This window comes from Schistocerca piceifrons, chromosome 3 (genome assembly GCF_021461385.2).
Source record: "Schistocerca piceifrons isolate TAMUIC-IGC-003096 chromosome 3, iqSchPice1.1, whole genome shotgun sequence".
Taxonomy (NCBI): domain Eukaryota; kingdom Metazoa; phylum Arthropoda; class Insecta; order Orthoptera; family Acrididae; genus Schistocerca; species Schistocerca piceifrons.
Window position 1 is genome coordinate 342878559 of NC_060140.1, and position 25906 is coordinate 342904464.

Below are 25906 nucleotides of genomic sequence, written 5' to 3' on the forward strand. Positions count from 1 at the left end.
TATTGCCTAAATAATTTATATTGATTAAGAATCGCATAGGGCCTACAAAACTTTATTGGGAAACCCCTAGACACCACTTCTTATTCACCAGCCATGTCACAAATTCATTTGCACAACTGAACAATATTTCATAGGCACACAATTTGATCAGAGGCTGCTTGTGAGGATCTGTGTCAAAAGCCTTCTGGAAATCTTGAAATATAGAATCAATTTGAAATCCCTGTCAGTAACATTAATTCCTTCTTGTGAATAAAGAGCCAGCAGTGTTTTGCAAGAATATTTCCTAGTCTATGCTGATTGTGTGTCAATAAATCATTTTCTTTGAGGTATTTCGTAATGTTCAAACACAGTACATGTTCCAAAATCATGCTACGAATCGGCATCAATTTATGGCTGTATGATTCAGCAGATTACTGTTATTTCCTTTCTTGTTTACCGACATGAGCTGTGCAGCTTTCCAGCCTTTAGTTATTGATCTTTCATTGTGTGAGTGGTTGTATGATTGCTAAGAATGGAGTGTTTCATCAGTGTATTCTGAAAGGTGTAGAATCTGGACCAGTAGACTTGTCGGTATTAAGTGACTCAAGTTGCTCCACAACACAAGAGTATCTAGTTTTAAGTTACTCATATTGGCAGATGTTCTCGATTCAAATTCTAGAGTATTAACTGCACTTTCTTTGGAAACACTGATCTAGTAACTTCCCTTTAGTGGCAACATCAATGATAACATTACCAATGATGTTGTACAATGAAAGTATTGATTGTGCCTTGCTGTTGATATACTTTACTTACCACCAGAATCTCTATCTTGAATTTTTCATCTGCATAAAGTTCTGATGTTGCTCATTACCTGAATCACTACTTCAGGGTTGCTTTTAATTTCGTTCACCAAATCTCAGACTAGGCCCCTATATTATGATATTCTCCTAGTTAAAAGTTATAAATGTATTAGAATACATGAAATATTCACAAATAAAGTTTGTCTAACACTCAATTGTCTGACACTCAACTCCTTTATTAACTGTCCAGCTGCAGGCAATTTTCCAATTTCTCTGTATAAAATCATGGACCAATTTTGTTGGACAATCAGAATAGTTATAAGGACTGTATTAAAGGAATGTTTTTTAAAAAACAAAAATGCAATTTAAAAGTGATTACAATTGATGTTTAACATACATAATGCAGGAATGCTAAAATCACACTCGCGCATGAACTGTCAAGCAATGACTGTTTGTTGCCATGGTTCAAACATGTATTGACTCACCTCTTATATTCACCATTGATAGAACTGGTTTCAACTCGGCTAAATTACCGATATTTTTCTTTTGTGTTTACAGTAATTTTGCCACAGTTAGCTGGAACCGCAGCTTTTGCTTCGCAACTGTCAAACGCAACTCGTCGTGTGGACTTGGCTAAGGCCCTAATTGAAGCTTTTTCATCTGCAGTGTCTTGCCCATTGTCTAAACAGGCTATAAGTACAGCTTTATTACCGGGATTGAGGTATGTTACATAGTATTTATTATAAACTGTTAAGCAATACATATATACATAAGAACTGAATGAGTTTGTGTCTTGTGAATTCTAAGAAAGACAACATCAAATGTAGGAAAGAGGGTCTTTCTCTACTGTTAGTTACCTTTTCACTCATTCATTAAATTCGTCATGTTCAGTACATTCCATCATGAAATGGCATTATTAGAGGTAATGAACTAGTCAGTGCATACATTAACATAGCAAAACAGGTGGTAGGTATTAAATTAATAATTAACCATTGGCATGTTTTTTAAAAAACAAGAATGCAATTTAAAAGTGATTACAATTGATGTTTAACATACATAATGCAGGAATGCTAAAATCACACTGTCAAAGGTGACGCCTAGATATCTGTGGCCATAATAATTACCCCAGATATCTAGGCGTCACCTTTGACAGAACCCTAACATTCAAGGAACACCTAAGTAATACAGCCGCAAAACTTAAAACTCGAAATAATATCATACAGAAGCTATGTGGGACCACGTGGGGCTCTTCCACGGCTGTACTGAGATCTTTGGCTCTGGGACTTGTCTACACAACAGCAGAATATGCCGCACCGGTATGGCTAAACAGTAAACACACAGGCTTGATCGATGCTCAACTAAACTACACAATGAGGATGATATCAGGAACAATAAAGCCAACGCCTTTACATTGGCTACCTATACTGAGCAACATTCCCCCATCGGACCTGCGCAGAGAGAATGCTCTCTTACGCGAGTATGGAAAAGTGCTGAACAACGAGAAACTGCCAATCCATAAGGATGTTCCTGCCCTGGAGATGAACAGATTGCGCTCCAGACACCCCTCTTTAAAAAAGGCAAAAAATATGCATCCTCTCAACCCGGATTTTGGCAACCTCTGGAACGACCCTGAATCGAATTCGGACAAATAACGGAAGATGTGCAGAGAGCCTCCACAGGTGGGGTAAAATCACCACCCTGAGATGTGACTGCGGTGCGGACCGGCAGACGATTCGTCACATCGTGGAAGATTGCCCTCTGAGACGTTTTGCAGGAGACCCCAATGAGTTTCTGACCGCGACTGAAAGTGCAATAGACTATGTCACAAATCTGGATGTTTGTTTGTGAACTTTTACTTGTTATATACAGTATTTTTAAACACTTTTATATCTACAACTATATGTTACACACTGTGACTACTCTTTATTTCTGTGTCTTATGATTTTTATGTCCTTTCTATATGATGTGTTACATGCCATAAGCTAAATAAAATAAATAAATTGGCAAAATACATTACTCGGAATGTTTCAAGCTTAATATAGCATAGTAAAATTAACAGAAGAGCTGCTGTTTGGAGAAAGCTGCTGCTTTTGAAGTTATGATGTTTATTTATTATTCTTAGCTTAAACCTTTTGTGGCTATGGATTTACATGTATGCTGTGCAGTTAGAGCATCCAGATGGCCATGGGCATACATGTCAGCCCAGCAAGTGAATTTCCAGACAGCTACGGGTATTAGTTTATGTCCGGCAGGGAGGAAGTTCTAATAGTTAAGGATAGTCATGCACGCCTGATAATGGTAGCAGGTAAAGGTGCACAATAGAATAGCAACTTGCTGTTGTGTGCAATTCAACATTCCTGACAACATTGTTACCTGCCGTCCTTTGTGATGTCGGAAAGTGTACAGCTTTCACCTGTTCATCATTCCTTTCTGCTCACCAGTCAATCTAGTAGATACAATTTGATTTCCTAACCTACACAGACAAATGACACAACATATATAGTCTAAAAACAAAGATGATGTGACTTACCATACGAAAGCGCTGGCAGGTCGATAGAAACACAAACAGACACATGCATACACACAAAATTTAAGCTTTCGCAACAAACTGTTGCCTCATCAGGAAAGAGGGAAGGAGAGAGAAAGACGAAAGGATGTGGGTTTTAAGGGAGAGGGTAAGGAGTCATTCCAATCCCGGGAGCGGAAAGACTTACCTTAGGGGGAAAAAAGGACGGGTATACACTCGCGCACACACACACACATCCATCCACACATATACAGACACAAGCAGACATATTTAAAGACAAAGAGTTTGGGCAGAGATGTCAGTCGAGGCGGAAGTGCAGAGGCAAAGATGATGTTGAATGACAGGTGAGGTATGAGTGGCGGCAACAAAGACCTTGTAAAAAATAACTAGACTCACTGATGGCGCTGCAGTCGCGGGATAATTTGAACCTTCGGCTGGACGCCATTATAGTGGTGGTAGTCTGATGTGTTGTGTAGTACTGTTGTTTATGAAGACCCTGATTCAACGTTGTATATTTGTTGGGGCGTACATACAGTATTTGTTACTCGTAATTCTACTGTCTGTACGTTCCAATCAAAAGAAGTACAATGGTGAAGAGTTGTGCAGCGATTAATTGTACAAATAAATTCGAGAAAGGAACCAATATTACATTTCACAGGTATGTGGATATTTTAAGTTGTTTTGTATGTCAGTGCACTTGCTTAGTAAATGTTTTTGTAACACGGTATTAGCATAATGTCTGTGCATGTATTTGCAGGTTTCCTTTCTCAAAACCACAGCTGTTACAAAAATGGTTACACGCTGTAAGGAGGCAAGATTTCCGACCGACAGAATACCATTTTATATGTTCCGATCATTTTGAAGAAAGTTGTTTCCTTGAAAATTACGTAAATCGCAGAAAGCTGAAAGATGATGCTGTTCCATCCATCTTTCATTTTCCAGACCATATACAGCAGAAGATAAATTTTTCTTTGTGAACCACATTTTATTTTAACTTTAAAAGTTGAGTTGCAAGCAACACAAAATTTGAGTTAGCAGGTTTTTTATCGTTATAAAATGCAACTGAATGTGTTTAATTGTAATCTGATTTCACAACTTCTCTTGATAGAACAGTTGTTGAGTTTTATTTATTATATGAAAAAACCACACATATAAAGTGAAGTGTACATCTTCGAAAGTAAATATTGTGACTAATGCGATACTGGATGCCTGTCTGAAGTCTTGTTTGTTGTAGCTGTCTGATCGGTAGTGTTTTCATGGTCTAGGTTAGGTTGAAACTTGATAATTTGGTCGTGAGTTGCCAAAGCACTACGCCATATATAACGCACTTTTCGTCATAAAATCTAAAGCAAGATAGAGTCAGAAATAATATCTATTGACATAGTGGGCAAATCTTCGAGTATTTTGATGCATTTTGCGTACATCTATCGTAAATGAACTACGAAAAATGCTAGGGGTCCAGTGCATAACTTTTAGCTACGGGTGATTCCATGTACTACGTAATATAAATTCATAAACAGTGACTAGTTGCTGTTTGTTCATAAATTAAAAACTATATTGTAGTAACGTATTTAAATGAGGCATTATGTTTGTGACCTAACTCTAGGGAAGGCATTTTATAACCAAAAGCGATGTATAAACATTCGAAATCCGCGCGTCAGTTTACCACTCTAATGGCCGCCGGCCAGCTATTCAATTTGTCCGCTCTTCACAGTCGACCACTAGTGCGGTTGTGGGGGCCTGGGCGGCAACTTGAAATTAGCGGAGATTGAGGCCTGGTGGGTAACGGGAACAGAGGATATATTGAAGAGCAAGTTCCCATCTCCGGAGTTCGGATAGGTTGGTGTTGGTGGGAAGTATCCAGATAACCCGAACGGTGTAACACTGTGCCAAGATGTGCTGGCCGTGCACCAAGGCATGTTTAGCCACAGGGTGATCCTCATTACCAACAAACACTGTCTGCCTGTGTCCATTCATGCGAATGGACAGTTTGTTGCTGGTCATTCCCACATAGAACGCATCACAGTGTAGGCAGGTCAGTCGGTAAATCACGTGGGTGCTTTCACGTGTGGCTCTGCCTTTGATCGTGTACACCTTGCGGGTTACAGGACTGGAGTAGGTGGTGGTAGGAGGGTGCAAGGGACAGGTTTTACACCGGGGGTGGTTACAAGGATAGGAGCCAGAGGGTAGGGAAGGTGGTTTGGGGATTTCATAGGGATGAACTAACAGGTTACGAAGGTTAGGTGGACGGCGGAAAGACACTCTTGGTGGAGTGGGGAGGATTTCATGAAGGATGGATCTCATTTCAGGGCAGGATTTGAGGAAGTCGTATCCCTGCTGGAGAGCCACATTCAGAGTCTGGTCCAGTCCCGGAAAGTATCCTGTCACAAGTGGGGCACTTTTGTGGTTCTTCTGTGGGGGATTCTGGGTTTGAGGGGATGAGGAAGTGGCTCTGGTTATTTGCTTCTGTACCAGGTCGGGAGGGTAGTTGCGGGATGCGAAAGCTGTTGTCAGGTTGTTGGTGTAACGGTTCAGGGATTCCGGACTGGAGCAGATTCGTTTGCCATGAAGACCTATGCTGTAGGGAAGGGACTGTTTGATGTGGAATGGGTGGCAGCTGTCATAATGGAGGTACTGTTGCTTGTTGGTGGGTTTGATGTGGACGGACGTGTGAAGCTGGCCATTGGACAGGTGGAGGTCAATGTCAAGGAAAGTGGCATGGGATTTGGAGTAGGACCAGGTGAATCTGATGGAACCAAAGGAGTTGAGGTTGGAGAGGAAATTCTGGAGTTGTTCTTCACTGTGAGTCCAGATCATGAAGATGTCATCAATAAATCTGTACCAAACTTTGGGTTGGCAGGCCTGGGTAACCAAGAAGGCTTCCTCTAAGCGACCCATGAATAGGTTGGCGTACGAGGGGGCCATCCTGGTACCCATGGCTGTTCCCTTTAATTGTTGGTATGTCTGGCCTTCAAAAGTGAAGAAGTTGTGGGTCAGGATGAAGCTGGCTAAGGTGATGAGGAAAGAGGTTTTAGGTAGGGTGGCAGGTGATCGGCGTGAAAGGAAATGCTCCATCGCAGCGAGGCCCTGGACGTGCGGAATATTTGTGTATAAGGAAGTGGCATCAATGGTTACAAGGATGGTTTCCGGGGGTAACACATTGGGTAAGGATTCCAGGCGTTCGAGAAAGTGGTTGGTGTCTTTGATGAAGGATGGCAGACTGCATGTAATGGGTTGAAGGTGTTGATCTACGTAGGCAGAGATACGTTCTGTGGGGGCTTGGTAACCAGCTACAATGGGGCGGCCGGGATGATTGGGTTTGTGGATTTTAGGAAGAAGGTAGAAGGTAGGGGTGCGGGGTGTCGGTGGGATCAGGAGGTTGATGGAGTCAGGTGAAAGGTTTTGCAGGGGGCCTAAGGTTCTGAGGATTCCTTGAAGCTCCACCTGGACATCGGGAATGGGGTTACCTTGGCAAACTTTGTATGTGATGTTGTCTGAAAGCTGACGCAGTCCTTCAGTCACATACTCCCAACGATCAAGTACCACGGTCATGGAACCCTTGTCCGCCGGAACAATGACGATGGATCGGTCAGCCTTCAGATCACGGATAGCCTGGGCTTCAACAGTTGTGATGTTGGGAGTAGGATTAAGGTTTTTTAAGAAGGTTTGAGATGCAAGGCTGGAAGTCAGAAATTCCTGGAAGGTTTGGAGAGGGTGATTTTGAGGAAGAGGAGGTGGGTCCCGCTGCGACGGAGGACGGAACTGTTCCAGGCAGGGTTCAATTTGGATGGTGTCTTGGGGAGTTGGATCATTAGGAGTAGGATTAGGATCATTTTTCTTCGTGGCAAAGTGATATTTCCACCAGAGAGTACGAGTGTAGGACAGTAAATCTTTGATGAGGGCTGTTTGGTTGAATCTGGGAGTGGGGCTGAAGGTGAGGCCTTTTGATAGGACAGAGGTTTCGGATTGGGAGAGAGGTTTGGAGGAAAGGTGGTTCCAGATTGTGTTGATTGGAATTTTGAGGTTTTGGAGGGAGTGGAGCTGGAAGTGGGAGATTGAGTAGATGGGAGAGACTGGGTTTGTGTGCAATGAGAGGAGGTTGAGGTTTGCTGGAAAGGTTGTGAAGGGTGAGTGAGTTGCCTTTCCGGAGGTGGGAAACCAGGAGATTGGATAGTTTTTTGAGGTGGAGGGTGGCATGCTGTTCTAATTTACGGTTGGCCTGTAGGAGGATGCTCTGAACAGCCGGTGTTGCCGCCACTCATACCTCACCTGTCATTCAACATCATCTTTGCCTCTGCACTTCCGCCTCGACTGACATCTCTGCCCAAACTCTTTGTCTTTAAATATGTCTGCTTGTGTCTGTATATGTGTGGATGGATGTGTGTGTGTGTGTGTGTGTGTGTGTGTGTGTGTGTGTGTATGTGTGCGAGTGTATACCCGTCCTTTTTTCCCCCTAAGGTAAGTCTTTCCGCTCCCGGGATTGGAATGACTCCTTACCCTCTCCCTTAAAACCCACATCCTTTCGTCTTTCCCTCTCCTTCCCTCTTTCCTGATGAGGCAACAGTTTGTTGCGAAAGCTTGAATTTTGTGTGTATGTATGTGTCTGTTTGTGTTTCTATCGACCTGCCAGCGCTTTCGTATGGTAAGTAAGTCACATCATCTTTGTTTTTAAATATATTTTTCCCGCGTGGAATGTTTCTCTCTATTATATTGATATCATTAATTTGAACCCAACAATTACGTTTGTTATTGTCACTGTTGCATTTCGAAATCTTTTCTGTCGTCTTATTTTCTCTTTCTGTTTTTGCCAGTAGTTTCACTTTGTATTCACCTTCTCCTTTTTACCGTAATCTGCTGTACAATTTTATCCCGCCTGTATATACTCAATAATACGTAACCCACTTCCAAACCATAACCAAAAAATTTTTTTGTCACTTTCAACACTACCGCCGCTATAAAATCCACCATTTCTAGTTCACAAACAGTTCCTTTCACCTTTTAAACAACCATTTCGGCTAGTTCTAATAACTTTCGCTTTATTTTCATTTCCGTTTTTCCCACATCACAGATAATTTTTAGCCGCTTACCACAGGTTTTAACATCATTATTTCTTCGTCAGACAATTGTTAGCCTCATTTTCATAATCTGCCACGACAAAACCACTCCTTTTAATATATTACATGCAGTTTTTTTCGAAATTTTCCCGAATTTCTCCATCCTCTAACATGTTTTGGCGGCAACACAACCACCTAACCTGTGTGCACATCGTTGTCTACCAACCCAAGTCCAACATAGCCCAGCTGTAGCCAATACCTTTTCGCATTTGTTCACACCAGATCTCCAGTTACTTTCCAGTCCGCCTTTATCCCTCCCCATATATTTTTATTTTCATTTTCATTTCAGCCTCATGTTACACTTTCCACCTTCTAATACCATGTCACCCTCACAACACCCCCACAACGACCCCATTAAGTTTTATTTACATTCCCTCCGCAAACATGCCTTCGCCCTAGCTAGATTACGCTCCCATATTCTATGTTCTCAGGCTTGTCTGACATTTGGTATTACCCCCAAAGGCCTCACACTTAAAGTTCCCATCTCTGGCTGCAACCCTTCTTTCCATCAGTCCCTATACCAGTTCCAAACTGAACAATCCATTGCCCTCACCCACCGAATCATTCACCTACACATCAATTCAGCCAATGAACACACCTGTCAACTCCTATCCTTAATAAAAGTCCTTAATCTTTCCTCTCCCACATCCACAGCGGCTGTTCAGAGCATCCTCCTACAGGCCAACCGTAAATTAGAACAGCATGCCACCCTCCACCTCAAAAAACTATCCAATCTCCTGGTTTCCCACCTCCGGAAAGGCAACTCACTCACCCTTCACAACCTTTCCAGCAAACCTCAACCTCCTCTCATTGCACACAAACCCAGTCTCTCCCATCTACTCAATCTCCCACTTCCAGCTCCACTCCCTCCAAAACCTCAAAATTCCAATCAACACAATCTGGAACCACCTTTCCTCCAAACCTCTCTCCCAATCCGAAACCTCTGTCCTATCAAAAGGCCTCACCTTCAGCCCCACTCCCAGATTCAACCAAACAGCCCTCATCAAAGATTTACTGTCCTACACTCGTACTCTCTGGTGGAAATATCACTTTGCCACGAAGAAAAATGATCCTAATCCTACTCCTAATGATCCAACTCCCCAAGACACCATCCAAATTGAACCCTGCCTGGAACAGTTCCGTCCTCCGTCGCAGCGGGACCCACCTCCTCTTCCTCAAAATCACCCTCTCCAAACCTTCCAGGAATTTCTGACTTCCAGCCTTGCATCTCAAACCTTCTTAAAAAACCTTAATCCTACTCCCAACATCACAACTGTTGAAGCCCAGGCTATCCGTGATCTGAAGGCTGACCGATCCATCGTCATTGTTCCGGCGGACAAGGGTTCCATGACCGTGGTACTTGATCGTTGGGAGTATGTGACTGAAGGACTGCGTCAGCTTTCAGACAACATCACATACAAAGTTTGCCAAGGTAACCCCATTCCCGATGTCCAGGTGGAGCTTCAAGGAATCCTCAGAACCTTAGGCCCCCTGCAAAACCTTTCACCTGACTCCATCAACCTCCTGATCCCACCGACACCCCGCACCCCTACCTTCTACCTTCTTCCTAAAATCCACAAACCCAATCATCCCGGCCGCCCCATTGTAGCTGGTTACCAAGCCCCCACAGAACGTATCTCTGCCTACGTAGATCAACACCTTCAACCCATTACATGCAGTCTGCCATCCTTCATCAAAGACACCAACCACTTTCTCGAACGCCTGGAATCCTTACCCAATGTGTTACCCCCGGAAACCATCCTTGTAACCATTGATGCCACTTCCTTATACACAAATATTCCGCACGTCCAGGGCCTCGCTGCGATGGAGCATTTCCTTTCACGCCGATCACCTGCCACCCTACCTAAAACCTCTTTCCTCATCACCTTAGCCAGCTTCATCCTGACCCACAACTTCTTCACTTTTGAAGGCCAGACATACCAACAATTAAAGGGAACAGCCATGGGTTCCAGGATGGCCCCCTCGTACGCCAACCTATTCATGGGTCACTTAGAGGAAGCCTTCTTGGTTACCCAGGCCTGCCAACCCAAAGTTTGGTACAGATTTATTGATGACATCTTCATGATCTGGACTCACAGTGAAGAACAACTCCAGAATTTCCTCTCCAACCTCAACTCCTTTGGTTCCATCAGATTCACCTGGTCCTACTCCAAATCCCATGCCACTTTCCTTGACATTGACCTCCACCTGTCCAATGGCCAGCTTCACACGTCCGTCCACATCAAACCCACCAACAAGCAACAGTACCTCCATTATGACAGCTGCCACCCATTCCACATCAAACAGTCCCTTCCCTACAGCATAGGTCTTCATGGCAAACGAATCTGCTCCAGTCCGGAATCCCTGAACCGTTACACCAACAACCTGACAACAGCTTTCGCATCCCGCAACTACCCTCCCGACCTGGTACAGAAGCAAATAACCAGAGCCACTTCCTCATCCCCTCAAACCCAGAATCCCCCACAGAAGAACCACAAAAGTGCCCCACTTGTGACAGGATACTTTCCGGGACTGGACCAGACTCTGAATGTGGCTCTCCAGCAGGGATACGACTTCCTCAAATCCTGCCCTGAAATGAGATCCATCCTTCATGAAATCCTCCCCACTCCACCAAGAGTGTCTTTCCGCCGTCCACCTAACCTTCGTAACCTGTTAGTTCATCCCTATGAAATCCCCAAACCACCTTCCCTACCCTCTGGCTCCTATCCTTGTAACCACCCCCGGTGTAAAACCTGTCCCTTGCACCCTCCTACCACCACCTACTCCAGTCCTGTAACCCGCAAGGTGTACACGATCAAAGGCAGAGCCACACGTGAAAGCACCCACGTGATTTACCGACTGACCTGCCTACACTGTGATGCGTTCTATGTGGGAATGACCAGCAACAAACTGTCCATTCGCATGAATGGGCACAGGCAGACAGTGTTTGTTGGTAATGAGGATCACCCTGTGGCTAAACATGCCTTGGTGCACGGCCAGCACATCTTGGCACAGTGTTACACCGTTCGGGTTATCTGGATACTTCCCACCAACACCAACCTATCCGAACTCCGGAGATGGGAACTTGCTCTTCAATATATCCTCTGTTCCCGTTACCCACCAGGCCTCAATCTCCGCTAATTTCAAGTTGCCGCCACTCATACCTCACCCGTCATTCAACATCATCTTTGCCTCTGCACTTCCACCTCGACTGACATCTCTGCCCAAACTCTTTGTCTTTAAATATGTCTGCTTGTGTCTATATATGTGTGGATGGATATGTGTGTGTGTGCGAGTGTATACCCGTCCTTTTTTCCCCCTAAGGTAAGTCTTTCCGTTCCCGGGATTGGAATGACTCCTTACCCTCTCCCTTAAAACCCACATCCTTTCATCTTTCCCTCTCCTTCCCTCTTTCCTGATGAGGCAACAGTTTGTTGCGAAAGCTTGAATTTTGTGTGTATGTATGTGTGTGTTTGTGTTTCTATCGACCGGCCAGTGCTTTCATATGGTAAGTCACATCATCTTTGTTTTTAAATATATTTTTCCCGCGTGGAATGTTTCCCTCTATTATATAAACATAAATAGTCTAAAGCACATGAATTATCCTAATGAACTGACATATCAGATGTTACAAAAACAGAACAGTGCGGTATGTACGGCCAGTTAATGGGTGTCTTCACTAGGAAACTAGGAACTGTTCTCTTTAAAACTATTTATCTTGAAATCTATTTGTCTGGTGTTAATGAGATTTTAATAGATTATAGGCAAATATATCAGTAATGTAAATCTTAAGTTACAGAATTTTGCAACTACAAATAAAAAATATTCGTTTTGTAAATAAAAACCACCTTTTCTTGCTGTTATGTATTTTATTTCTTACAGACACATTTCACCTTTTACTTTAAGGCATCTTCAGTGGAACGTAGAATGATGCCTCAAAGTAAAATGTGGAATGTGCCTGGAAGAAATAAAATGCATTGCAACAAGAAAAGGCACTTTTTATTTACAAAACGAATATTTCTGTGCTTCCTGTGGATGATGGCCATGCAAACAAACAAATAAAAAAGTTATTACAATTTTTATAAAATAATTTTTTGTCACCCTCAGGATAAACTTACAACAGAAGACTTGGATTAGTTTTGAAGTTCTCTTTTGTGGCTAAAAGAAACTCCAACCACTGTGACTGCATAGTGTGATACTGATTTTATAAAGAGTATTATTAAAGACTGCTTCTGTGTGCACTGGAACGTCTGATTGGCCTGCAGTGGTCGTAGGGTTGTGTCAGCCGCCCACTGGTGAGCCGCACAATGTTCATCCTCTTAGCCAGCCGGACAGACAGGACATTTGACCCTAGTAACTACCAAAGGATTAATAACTACGTTACCACATTAATACGTATTATAAAGCAACAATTATCTATGTTTCATAGGAATAGCCCAGTGAGTGAAGACCAGAAACAATAGAATAGGGGAAAAAGTCTTGTAGGCACAATTTTTTGTACAGTGGTAGGGAGGAGAGCATGAACAATATACTATCGTGTAGGTGGGGGTGGGGGGAGGGGCATTTAAAGGTCATTTTCAAATGTTTTACTTGACTAATTCAAAAACTGTGGCTTGTAGCGAAAATCGTTCCCAGTACAAAATTAAACTACGTTAAATTTCCTATGGAGAAGATCCTGTTCATTTTCTCTCTTGGATTACAAGTTGCTGCACTGCAAAGGATGGGAAAATTGCAGATTATTAAAAAGTGTTTAATACTGTAAAATTGATTTTTAATGTTAAATAAAGTGGGTTAAGAACAAATGACAGTTGTCTATACCACATCTAAATGCAGTAGAATTGTTCTAAGGGATAAATTGTGTTCTGGGCCTGTAACAGGATGGTGGGTGGAGGGGGGGAAGGGGGGGGGGGGGGAGAGAAGGGTTGTGAAGGGTAGAAGCATGAAGGAATGTAGATCACTGGAATGTGATCATGCAATTCCCTCCATCATAGGTCTGCAAACTGAAAAGAAAGTAGGTCATTCCCCATTCTTATCTACCCCACTATGCCACTTGAAGTAACTAACTACATGGTGTTCCACAACGTTATGCCAACCCTCTGCAGCACACCTTAAGAATCATTGGCGACACAGTGTGCAGACATGCCTGGAGAATGTTAATTTTCCACGAAGGGTATTAACATTACGAGGATACAGATATGATTTAAAAATGGCTCTGAGCACTATGGGACTTAACTTCTGTGGTCATCAGTCCCCTAGAACTTAGAACTACTTAAACCTAACTAACCTAAGGACATCACACACATCCATGCCCGAGGCAGGATTTGAACCTGCGACCGTAGCAGTCCCGCGGTTCCGGACTGCGCACCTAGAACCACTAGACCCCCGCGGCCGGCGATATGATTTAATAATAATACTAATGCAGAAAGTGTTTACTGATCCAGTCCCTTTCCCACCAAATTACAAAAGTCACTGAAGCATCACCTTTGCGTTCTCAGCCTTTATTCATAGGAATGTACATTACATAGAAGCTCACTTAACGATTGAAAGTAAGTGCTCACTTAATAAACTGAAAGTAACTCCTCTGTATACACATGAACTCAGTGAAGTTATTTTGTCTTCTCACATAAAAGAACTGGATAGGAAATGCTGGGGAGATATAGAGTGTCTGTAAATAGAAATGCTACAGCTGCCATACAGCATGACTAAGAACCAATTTTCCCTTTAGCAGTGTAGAACACTGTGCAGAGATTTACGTGGATTCTGTCCATGTGCATTTCTTACATTAGTATCATTACTAAGTCAGATCTGTATTCCATGTAGTGTTAACACACCTTCTGGATAATATATATTCCCTGGTATGTCTGTACACTGCTTTGCCAGTGATTCATACGGTGCACTTCAGAGGGTTGGTGTAACTTTGCAAAACACTCATGTGATGTAGTGGGGTAGCCAGATTGGTGAATCTCCTGCTCCCTCTTCGATATGCAGACCTGTGATGAAGGAAATTGCATGATCACATTCTGACAACCCACTTTTCCTCATACTTCTATGCTCCACTTCGCTCCTCCACTCTGTTACTGCTCCAGAATACAATTTAGCTCTACTGCACCTAGACATGGTATACACATTCTGTATTTGTTCTTAACCCACTTCATTTAACAGTAAACACAAATTTTATGAAAAGGATAGATTACTACATACCAGGTAGAGGAGACAGTGTGTCACAGACAGGCACAACAGTCCTCCTCCTAAAATAGAAATGACACACACACACACACACACACACACACACACATACACTAAACAAAAGCGTTGGTATGTTGATAGAGACACAACGAACACACACACACACACACACACACACACACACACACACACAAAATTCAAGCTTTCGCAACCCACAGTTGCTTCATCAGGAAAGAGGGAATAGCCACAGTTTGTCGTGGCCATTCAGCAGACAGACAGAATGTCATGCCCATCTAGAAAGCAGCACAGTGGTTGCAGCTTAGTTTCTAGAACACGTCTTTCCCTCTCCTTCCCTCTTTCCACAGTTGCTTCATCAGGAAAGAGGGAAAGACGAAAGGATGTGAGTTTTAAGGGAGAGGGTAAGGAGTCATTCCAATCCAGGAAGCGGAAAGACTTACCTTAGGGGGAAAAAAGGACAGGTATACACTCGTGCACACACACGCATATCCATCCGCACATATACACACACAAGCAAACATATGTAACGGCAAAGAGTTTGGGCAGAGATGTCACTCGAGGCAGAAGTACAGAGGCAAAGATGTTGTTAAATGACAGGTGAGGTATGAGCGGTGGCAACTTGAAATTAGCGGAGGTTGAGGCCTGGTGGGTAACGGGAAGAGAGGATACACTGAAGGGCAAGTTCCCATCTCCGGAGTTCTGATAGGTTGGTGTCAGTGGGAAGTATCCAGATAACCCGGACGGTGTGACACTGTGCCAAGATGTGCTTGCCGTGCACCAAGGCACGTTTAGCCACAGGGTGATCCTCATTACCAACAAACACTGTCTGCCTGTGTCCATTCATGCGAATGGACAGTTTCTTGCTGGTCATTCCCACATAGAAAGCTTCACAGTGTAGGCAGGTCAGTTGGTAAATCACGTGGGTGCTTTCACACGTGGCTCTGCCTTCTGGGTTACAGGACTGGAGTAGGTGGTGGTGGGAGGGTGCATGGGACAGGTTTTACACCGGGGGCAGTTCCATGCACCCTCCCACCACCACCTACTCCAGTCCTGTAACCCGCAAGGTGTAAATGATCAAAGGCAGAGCCATGTGTGAAAGCACCCATGTCATTTACCAACTGACCTGCCCACACTGTGAAGCTTTCTATGTGGGAATGAGCAGCAACAAACTGTCCATTCGCATGAATGGACACAGGCAGACAGTGTTTGTTGGTAATGAGGATCACCCTGTGGCTAAACATGCCTAGGTGGACGGCCAGCACATCTTGGCACAGTCTTACACCATCCGGGTTATCTGGATACTTCCCACTAACATCAACCTATCTGAACTTCGGAGATGGGAACTTGCCTTTCGATATATCCTCTCTTCCCATTACCCACCAGGCCTCAACCTCCGCTAATTTCAAGTTGCTGCTGCTCATACCTCACCTGTCATTCAACTTCTTTGCCTCTGTACTTCCACCTCGACTGACATCTCTGCAAAACTCTTTTTTCCCCTAAGGTAAGTCTTTCTGCTCCCGGGATTGGAATGACTTCTTACCCTCTCCCTTAAAGCCCACTTCCTTTCATCTTTCCCTTTCCTTCACTCTTTCCTCATGAAGCAATCATGAGTTGCGAAAGCTTGAATTTTGTGTGTGTGTTTGTTTGTGTGTCTATCAACATACCAACGCTTTCGTTTGGTAAGTTACATCATCTTTGTTTTTAGATATATTTTTCCCATGTGGAATGTTTCCCTCTATTATATATATCACTGTCTGTGGCTCCTGAGGCCAGACTGCATACAAATAATGTGACTGATGGGAGAAGCAATCTGTGGGTTGTGGGGATAAGGAGGAAGATGGGATGTGTAGACGAAGGGTAGCAGAAAGTTTGAAAGGAGGGGAGGGGTAAAGTGAGCTGAAGGGAGAGAAGTAGAAGAGGGGAAAAAGACTAGTGGGTGTGATGGAGCAATAGAAGACTGTGTAGTGCTGGAGTGGAAGCAGGGAAGGGGTAGGTGAAGGATAGGGATTAGCGAAGATTGAGGCCAGGGGAGTTAACAGGAACATAGGATATATTGCAGGGAGAGTTCCCACCTGTGCAATTCAGAAAAGCTGGTGTTGATAGGAAGGATCTAGATGGCGCAGGCTGGGAAGCATTCATTGAAGTGAGGCATGTTGTGTTGGGCAGCATTTCCAGCAACTGGGTGGTCCAGCTATCTCCTAGCCACAGTTTTTCGTGGCCATTCAGCATACAGACAGGATGTCATGCCCATCTAGAAAGCAGCACAGTGGTTGCAGCTTAGTTTCTAGAACAGATGGCTGGATAGAAGATGCTTGTGACTGGACTAGAGTAGGTCATGGTGGGAGGGTGTATGAGATAGGAGCCATAAGACAAAGGGATTGGAAGCAGGGATGGAGTGGGGATCAATAAGGCTATTGCATAAGCTCTATAGGCAGCATAACACTGCTGTGGGAGGGGTGGAAAGGATAGTGGGTTGGATATTCTTCATTTTAGAGGATGATGAGAGGTATTTAAAACCATGGTAGAGAATGTGATTTACTTGCCCCACTCGTGGATGGTACTGAACGGTGGGGCTGTGCTCCTTTGTGGCCAGATGGTGGGTATGTGGGAGGTGGTAGACGACTAGAGAGACTGACTCATCGTCCTCTCTACACAATGAGTAGCAATGTACCCTTTTCATAATATTATCATTATGCTATCCTGTATTTTCCATTGTTTGATTACACATTAATTTCATATCATTAAAACACTATTTTTAACATCCTGTGATTTTTTTTTCCCATCCCCTGCAATGAAAAAACTACTAGGTCAATAAAAAATGAAGAGGACCTTTTATGTACGAAATTTAGTGTAGTTTAATTTTGTAATGGAAAACACTTTCACTATAAACCACGGTTTTTGAGTTATTTGGGAGAGACATAAAAAAATGACCTTTTAATGCCCACCTAACACCTACCCCACTCTCCTCCACCACCCCTGCACTAATACCCACTGATCCCAATTTTAGAAAGTTGTTCATGACACTCCTTCTTACCAATGTACAAAAATTTGCAACTACCCAATTTTTTTCTTCTAATTTTTTTAGCTGAGTTGACTACAATAGACACAGATTTACAATGAACATTCTTACTTGTCATACAGTTAAGAGAAATCTTCAGTCCTTCAGTGTATATAAGCAGACAGTTCGTAGAAAGAAAAATTAATCAATTTTATTTTTAATTATCATCTAAATTTATAGGGATATCCAATTTCTTATTTTTTGTCAGATGTAAGAAGACCTGTGGAATTAGGAACACCACCCTGATGTATGTACTATAGGGATGGCAAAGAATTCTGAATGCATGCAGAGCTCTTGCATGCCACGTTAGATTTCGAAGTTGTATTTATGGCTTATTGATGCTACATTAGGTGGCAAGGCAATTGCACAAGGAACATTGAATGGCCTGCATTTAGCTTTATTTTATTTTATGCTATGCTAGCTGTACCAGGCCATGCTTTGCTGTGGCTTGGTGTGCTTAAATGGAAAAGAACGAAAAGACACAGCTTGTTTCTAGTATGTGTGGGAATTGGATATACATCCTAATCTCCTTCTCTCTTCTCTGTCTCTGTCCATCTCCCCCTTCCCCTATCTCTTCCCACCTTCTTCTTCTTCTTCTTCTTCTTCTTCTCTCTGTCCATCTTTTCCTCCCTCCCCCTTTTCATCAACTCCTGCTGCCCCCCCCCCCCCTCCCATCACTGTTCATCTCCTCCTTCCTGTTTTCTATGGCCATTTTCTCCCACCCTTGCCCCCATCTCCTCTTCCTCCCTCTCTCTGACCTTGAGCCTTGTTTATTGTTATTGGAAATTCAGATTCTAAAGTGATATTCTAATCATAAACCTGGAGTCTTGTTTATTGTTATTGGGGATTCAGATTCTATTCTAATCATAAACCAATACAATTTTCCTATTTGCGTACCGTGTTTCACTATATTTTTTTTGTGTGTGTGTGTGTGTGTGTGTGTGTGTGTGTGTGTGTGTGTGTGTTATAACTTTCCTCTTTTAGTACACACATACCAGATAGCATTCCAGTAGGTACATAAAAACACTTATTCGAATGCAATGTTGTGTCAACTTTTCAAAGCAATCCATGATAATTTTTGGAGGTTTGAGATTTTGAAGAAACAAACATCTTTGTTTGCACTTATATATAAAACTTGGTTGTTCATAATCGCAAATCTCCGAAAGTTTTTTAGTGATTGCTTTGAAATTTTGACACAATGTTCCATTTCTACATGTGTGTGTTCTTTTAGCTATTTCTTGAATATATGTTATATATAAGTTTTTGCATAGCCCTCCATGCTTCTCTGTCTTCTGCGTTCCTCTTCACTCTTTGTTACCCTCTTTGTGGCCTGCTGACATCATCCAGCATCTCGAACCTTCTTCTGCCCTTCCCTCTCTTTCCCGGAACGAAACCTACAGTTGCCTCTACTAGGAGGCTATCTCTTCAGATTGTGGCCTATCCAGTTTAGTTTCCTGTTCTTCACCATCAGCAGCATCCTCCGTTCTTCTCCAACTCTCTTCAGTAATTGTTCATTCCTAACTTTATCAGTCCAGCTGATATTCTCCATTCTACGCCATATTCACATTTCACAAGCTTCAATTCTCTTCTCATCCTGCTTTCTCAACGTCCACATTTCTGCTCCATACAAGGCCATGCTCCATATTAATCACTTAACCAGTTGCTTCCTTAATTCCTTGTTTAAAAAACTAGTCAGGAGTCTTCTCTGCTTTTGAAATGCCTCTATTGTCAGAGCCATTGTCACTTTGTTATGTTGTTGGCAATCCATGTCTTCTTTAATCCAACTTCTCAAATACGTGAATGCTCTTACCTGCTCTATGATTTCTGACACGAACTTAATTTTCACATTTCTTTTCTTTTGGCCTATGACTGTGCTTTTGGTTTTCTTTTTATTAATTTTCATACCATATGCTGCACAGGCTTCATTCAGATAATTTAGCATTTGAGTCAGTCTCTCTTGATTTCCAGTGAGGATCGCCATGTCAGCTACAAATCTTATACATTCGATTTTCTGCCCACCTATTATTTTATTTAATATTCATGTGGAAGGAACTCTAATTTTTTTTATTTTGTTGAGTCAGCCTCTTGTCCCATCCAAACAGCTTTCCAGTACTTTCTCCAGATAGATGTTAAATATGATTGGTGAGAGACAAACGGCATCTTGTGTTCCCTTTCCCCTCATGAAACCATATTGTTCTTCACCAAGTGTTTCTTCCAGCATTCCATATAGCCTCCTATTCAGAATTCGAAGACTTCTTTTGCTGCCTGTGATATTAGGCTGATTGTCCTGTGGTCTTCACACTTTTTAGGATTATCATGCTTTGGGATAGGGACTATTATACTTACGAGAAAGTCTTCTGGCCATTCCCCTTTGTCGTAGATGTAGTAGCAGAGAGAGGTCAACACATTTTCGCCAGTTTTATTTAAACTTTTTAAGATTTCTGCCGAAATGTCATCTACACCACACGCTTTGTTGTTTTTAAGTTCTCCCAATGCCTTATTTACCTCTGAACCTAGGATAAAATCTCCTCTTTCATCTTCATTTACTGATTCTTCCTTCTCGATCTGCACAACAGAAGGTGCAGTAGCCACCAGAAAGATCGCGGGAGGCTCACATCGGCACGGCGCGTCACGGACAGTAGTTGCCGCAAGTAAAGTCCCATCCACCAGAGGGCATGCAAGAATTTGGCCACGCCCTCTGCCGGCAGAACAACAACAACTCAGGCAGCACAGGCCGTGCCCAGTCAGTTTTACATCGGGCATGCCTAGCAGACAGTTCCCGGCCTACACTATGTGAAGTGCGCCGGACAACGTGGATCATGTTAATACACAATTGGTGACGAGTATGGTCATTCTTTCATGTGTTGCGGTGTTGTTCCGGTTTCGCAGCTTATCCACAGCATGGAGGATTTAGTGCGGGTTTTGGTTGAGCAGCAGACGGATCTCATGGCAGCCATGAAACAAGTGCTTCCAGCGTTGCTCTTCACGCAGTCTGCTCCAGCGCCGTTCCCTCCTCCCTTTCCCCCATATGACGAGATGGCGGAGGATTGGGACACATATGAACATTGCCTTTGGCAGCATTTCCAGGCATTTCATGTTGCCGATGCGGAGGTATGTTGTGCTCTTTTCTTGTCTTAGATATCTCCTTTGCTGTATCAAGTTTTGCGGCAGCTAGCGCCATTGTAGGAACCCTCATCCTTGTCTTTTGACACATTGTGTTCATTGCTGTCTTCATATTATCGCCGCCGCACGCATGTTGTGGCGACTAGGGTCGAGTTCTATCAGTGCAAGAAACAGCCCCATCAGTCTTACCGGGCGTGGACCGCTACCCTGCACGGCCTTAGTCGCAAGTGTCATTTTGTCACGGAGCAGTCGCGAGAGTCGTATGCCCACGTTATGGTGTGAGACGTCATTGTTCGTTCGGCCCCTGATAGGGAGGTCCGGCAGCAGGCCGTGCAGTTGGAAGACCCTTCCCTTGAGGAAGTCTTGTCTATTACTCAACCGTATGAAGTCAACAGTTGGAAGAGTGGTGCGATGTCGCAGCAGTTCAGGCTGGCACGGCCGTGTCCGCTGCGTCTGGGGTGGACGACGTGCGAGCGGTACAATCCAGCCGTTACAGCCGCTCCCGCACAGCGTGTAAACAGAGTTCCGGCTGCCGGCCCCTGTTACCGCCCTGTGCGTCGTGCTATATACATCATGATTGGTCAGAGTGCCCCCAGCGTTGGGTCGTTTGTCGCAAATGTAACAAAAAAGGACACATTGCTAAAGTTTGCCGCTCAGCCTCAAAAGAATCGAAGGATGCAGGTACAGAGGACATGGACATCGATATTCAGGAAGTTTCATCAGGCCAGGCTCCCGACGCATCGGCACACAAACTCATTATCGAGGTGTCGGTTCGGTTACGCCGATTACTACTGCAAGCAGGTGCAGCCGCGGCAGTTTTCTTGTTGAATTCACAAACTTATTTCGACCTTGGGTCGCCCCCGTTGGCACCAGTTTACCGGTGTCTCTGCGGTTATGGTAAACAGTTCATTCCCCTACTGGGTCAATTCACTTCCGACGTTACTTACAAATCAGTCATTCGGCCTCTTACTTTTATTGTTGTCAGTGATGCGAGCTCCGCTAAGATTTTTGGATTGGATGCCTTTCAAGCTTTCGGTTTTTCTATCGCAGACACCATACAGTTGGTCTCCGAAGATGTTCCCAATCAATCATTGGAATCTTTGACCTCTGAATTTAAGGATATCTTTGAGGAGGGCCTGGTAACGTTGAAGGCGTTGGCTCGCCTGCGTTTTCTACGCGCACGGCAGATCCCCCTTGGCTCTCCGCCCTCAGGTAAAAGCAGAGCTAGACCGGCTGACAGCACTCGCAGTCGTTCTTCCCATTTCTTCTAGTGAGTGGGCTTCGCCCCTCGTTATTGTCAGGAAACCCTCGGGAAAATTAAGCCTTTGTGGCGATTTGAAGGCCACCATTAATTCCCAATTGGTGGTGGACACTTATCCCTTGCCTCCTTCTGATGAATATTTTTCGAAAATCGATCTTTCGGAGGCTTATCATCAGATACCACTTGATGAGGACTCCACAAACGGCTGGCAGTCGTCAACACCCTGTTTGGCCTTCGGAATATCCAGTGCCCTGGCGGTATTTCAGCGTTACCTTGAGCACGTCACGTCGACCATCCCTCATTGTATTAATTCCCTGGACGACATAATTGTCACAGGCCGCAGCATGAAGGAACACTTGCACAACCTTCAAACCCTCCTTCTCAAATTCAGGTCCGTGGGCCTGCGTTGCAACCTACGTTAAGTCGAACTTCTTCCAATCCTCCATTGAGTATGTGGGCTACACCATCTCTCGGCACGGCGTCCAGCCGGTAGGAAGTTTGGTCCAAGGTATCGTCGACCTTGTGCGGCCCACTTCACTGAAGGAGTTACAAGCTTTTTTAGGCAAGATTGCCTATTACCAAAAGGTTCATTCCCAGGGCTTCCACCATAGCCCGCCTCCCCTGTACTGCCTTCTGCGCAAGGGTGTTACTTTTGATTGGTCACCTCGTTGAAGGGCCTCCTCATGTCAGCACCTTGTTTGGCTACTTTTGACCCCAATAAGCCCTTGGTCCTGGCTACAGATGCTGCGCAGTATGGGGTGGGGGCAGTCCTGGCCCATCGCAACGCGGATGGCTCCGAGCAGCCACTGGCGTTTGCATCTAAAACTCTTAGTCCCGCGCAGGCCCATTATTCCCAGGTGGAAAAAGAGGCTTTGGCCATTGTCTATGCTGTTACCAAGTTTCACCCTTTATTGTATGGCACAAAGTTTCAGTTAATCACTGACCATAAGCCATTGATATTGTTATTTGGCCCCGCCTCTCAGATTCCGTATAGGGTGGCCCACAGACTGCAGCGCTGGGCGTTGTTCCTCCCTAAGTACCATTATGACATTCATTTTCACCCTACTGGACAGCATGCCAACGCCGACGCTCTTTCCCGTCTTCCAGTGGGCCCGGATCCAAAGTTCGATCGGGAAGAGATTATGTGTTTTCATTTGGATGTGGCGTCCCGCCAAGCGGTTGATGGCTTCTCAATCACTAGTTCTAGAGTCGCCAGGGAAATGGCAGCTGACCTGGTTCGAATGGGGAAGCCGAGCGCATGGTGCGCACATTTAATACGCAGATGAAAAAGTATGTGCACAAATTTCCGGCGGAGGAGGCATTGACGTTTTTCCTGATGGCATACCAGACCATACCGATGGGAGAACGCAGCCCCGCAGAGCTCTTCCATGGGTGCCAACCTAGGACTCTGCTGCACCTCCTCAGGCCTGGTCCTCGCCAGTCTTCGCAAAACGGGGTACCTGGCTTTCCACCGGGTATGTCGGTCTGGGCACGTGGATTTGGTCGCAATCCACGTTGGATACCGGTGGTGGTCCTGCGCCGCAATGGCCGCCGGCTCTATACCTTGCAAGCGGGGGACCGGGAGGTATGTCATCACCAAAATCAGCTACGTCCACGTTTGGGCACCCACCCTCGGACCCCAGCTTCCCCATTGCCGGAACCTGTGTTGTTTTCTCAGGGGACGCTACCGCCCCTCCCGCCTGTGACTCCGCCACACTTCGATGGTTCTCAGCCTTGGTGGCCTCTAGTAGCTCCAGCACTGGCATCGCCATCATTAGAGATGCCCTAGTGAGAGCTGACCCCCCTCGCAGGCCTGGTTTCTCAGGAGGCTGGTTCACCTGTGGTCGTGACTTCCCCATCGTCCCCGCCACTGGGTCTTGCCCCTCCCGAGGTGGAACAGAATCCGGAATTCAACAGCATGTCGCCCGTTCTGTCCTGGGCTCTGGTGGTGGGATGACGGGGGCCTCTTCGTGTGGGTCACTTCCAATCGTATTCGAAGGTTCCGGCTCGAGGGTTGGCAGTTCCCCCCCCCCGACTCCAGCATTCCAATGGACGTGGAGGTCATCGCTACTGCACGACACTCCACCTTCCGACGCAGTGGATCACAGTGGCTTCATCCCTCGAAGGAGGAGGAGTGCAGTAGCTAACAGAAAGATCACGGGAGGCGCACATCGGCATGGCGCGTCATGGACAGTAGTTGCTGCAAGTAAAGTCCCATCCACCAGAGGGCACACGAGAATTCGGCCGTGCTCTCTGCCGGCTGAACAACAACTCAGGCAGCATGAGCCATGTCCAGTCAGTTTTACATCGGGCATGCCTAGCAGACAGTTACCGGTCTACACTATGTGAAGTGCGATGGACAACATGGATCCTGTTAATACAGAAGGTCTTTGATCCGCTTCATAGAGAGTTTCAATATATTTTTTCCATCTATTCTAAAAAGCATGTGGGTCACTTAAGAGTTCCATCTTTACCTTCTATCTCCATATTTGTTTTGTTTTTCCTTCCCTGAAATACTATTTCCTTGGCTACTCGATACATCTTTTCATACTTGCCCTCTTTCTCCGGTGTCTCAATTTTTGAGCAGATTTCCCCTGTCCGTTTTTTCCTGGCCTGATCAGATACTCTTCTCAGCTCATTGTTCAGTCTTCTGTATTTTTTCCTTTGTCAGTTTGTGTGTTTTTTTCCATTTTCTCCTTTCTGCCATCTTCAAGATCATCTCGTCAGTAACCCGTGGTTTCCTTCTCCCCTTGCACTTCACCAGACCAACAGCATCTTTACTGGTTGCTTTCAGGGTGCCTCTGAAGTGGTTCCACTGTTCATTTATGCCCTCTGTCTTTTCTATAATTTTCCACTTGTCTCAAAACTCTTCTTCAAGCTTTTAGATTATTCCGTTTTCCTTTTGAGCATCCTTCTCTCTCCCTTTACCTACCAACATTCTTTTCAATCTAACCTGCACATCTGCTACAACCAAGTTGTGGTCAGAGTTAATATCTGCTCCTGGATAGGTCTTGGCATTTCTCATGCATGACAGGAATGTACTCTGTATTAGTATGTACTCGATCTGGTATCTACTATTGTCTATAATCGATGTCCGTGTGTACCGTCTTCTTTTGTGATGTTCAAAAAGCGGGTTTCCAACTACCAGTGAGTTTTCCTTACAAAATCTGAGAGTAGCACTCTTCAAACTCATCATTGCTCTGTTGGCTGGTTGGTATGTAGACCTGTATCAGATACTCCATTCCTTCCATTCTTTTCCTCGTCTGAATAAAGTAGTTGTTCTGCTCAATCTCTTTTTTTTGCATTTTCCACTTTGCCAGATTGTAAGAGGCTGCGAACGTTCCATGTACCAATCCTTAGCATTTCCTCTTTCCTTTTCTTTTTCTTTATCTTTACACTTTCAATTAGCCTCGATGTACTCCCCTCCCGGAGAGCCAATTGAGGGGATGTTTTCCCTCCGGAATCATTATTTTGGACATAGAGGGCCATGTCAAGTGCACCTTGCGAATAGTAATGTGGTAGCTTCCCAGTGCTTTCCACATATGATACCAGCCACCCACTCTGGTTCAGATGCTGTTTGCTGCCACTCACTCTGAGTCAGACACTGGTACCTAAAACAATCTATATTAGAATCCAACATAAAATTCAAAGTAATTGGTCAAGAAGATCCGGAGATACACGATCTTGAACAAGCAAACATTTACATTTTTATTTACATAGATTAGGTAATTAAAAAATCTGAAGGTGTGTGCAACTCATCATAAAGAGCAATATTATATTGCTTCTGACTGTTGGAAGATGAGAATACGTGTACAAAACTAAAAAAAAAGCTAGGTTTGC

The 25906-nt window shown here is 44.4% G+C and overlaps 1 protein-coding gene across 1 annotated transcript in view; it reads left to right on the forward strand.

Annotated features, from left to right (window-relative positions):
• LOC124788146 (RAB11-binding protein RELCH homolog) overlaps window positions 1–25906 on the forward strand; it is a 136004-nt gene that overhangs the window by 98624 nt on the left and 11474 nt on the right. Inside the window, exon 18 of the mRNA XM_047255292.1 lies at window positions 1338–1500. Coding sequence (XP_047111248.1) covers window positions 1338–1500 — 163 coding nt within the window. The remainder of the gene's footprint in view (window positions 1–1337; window positions 1501–25906) is intronic.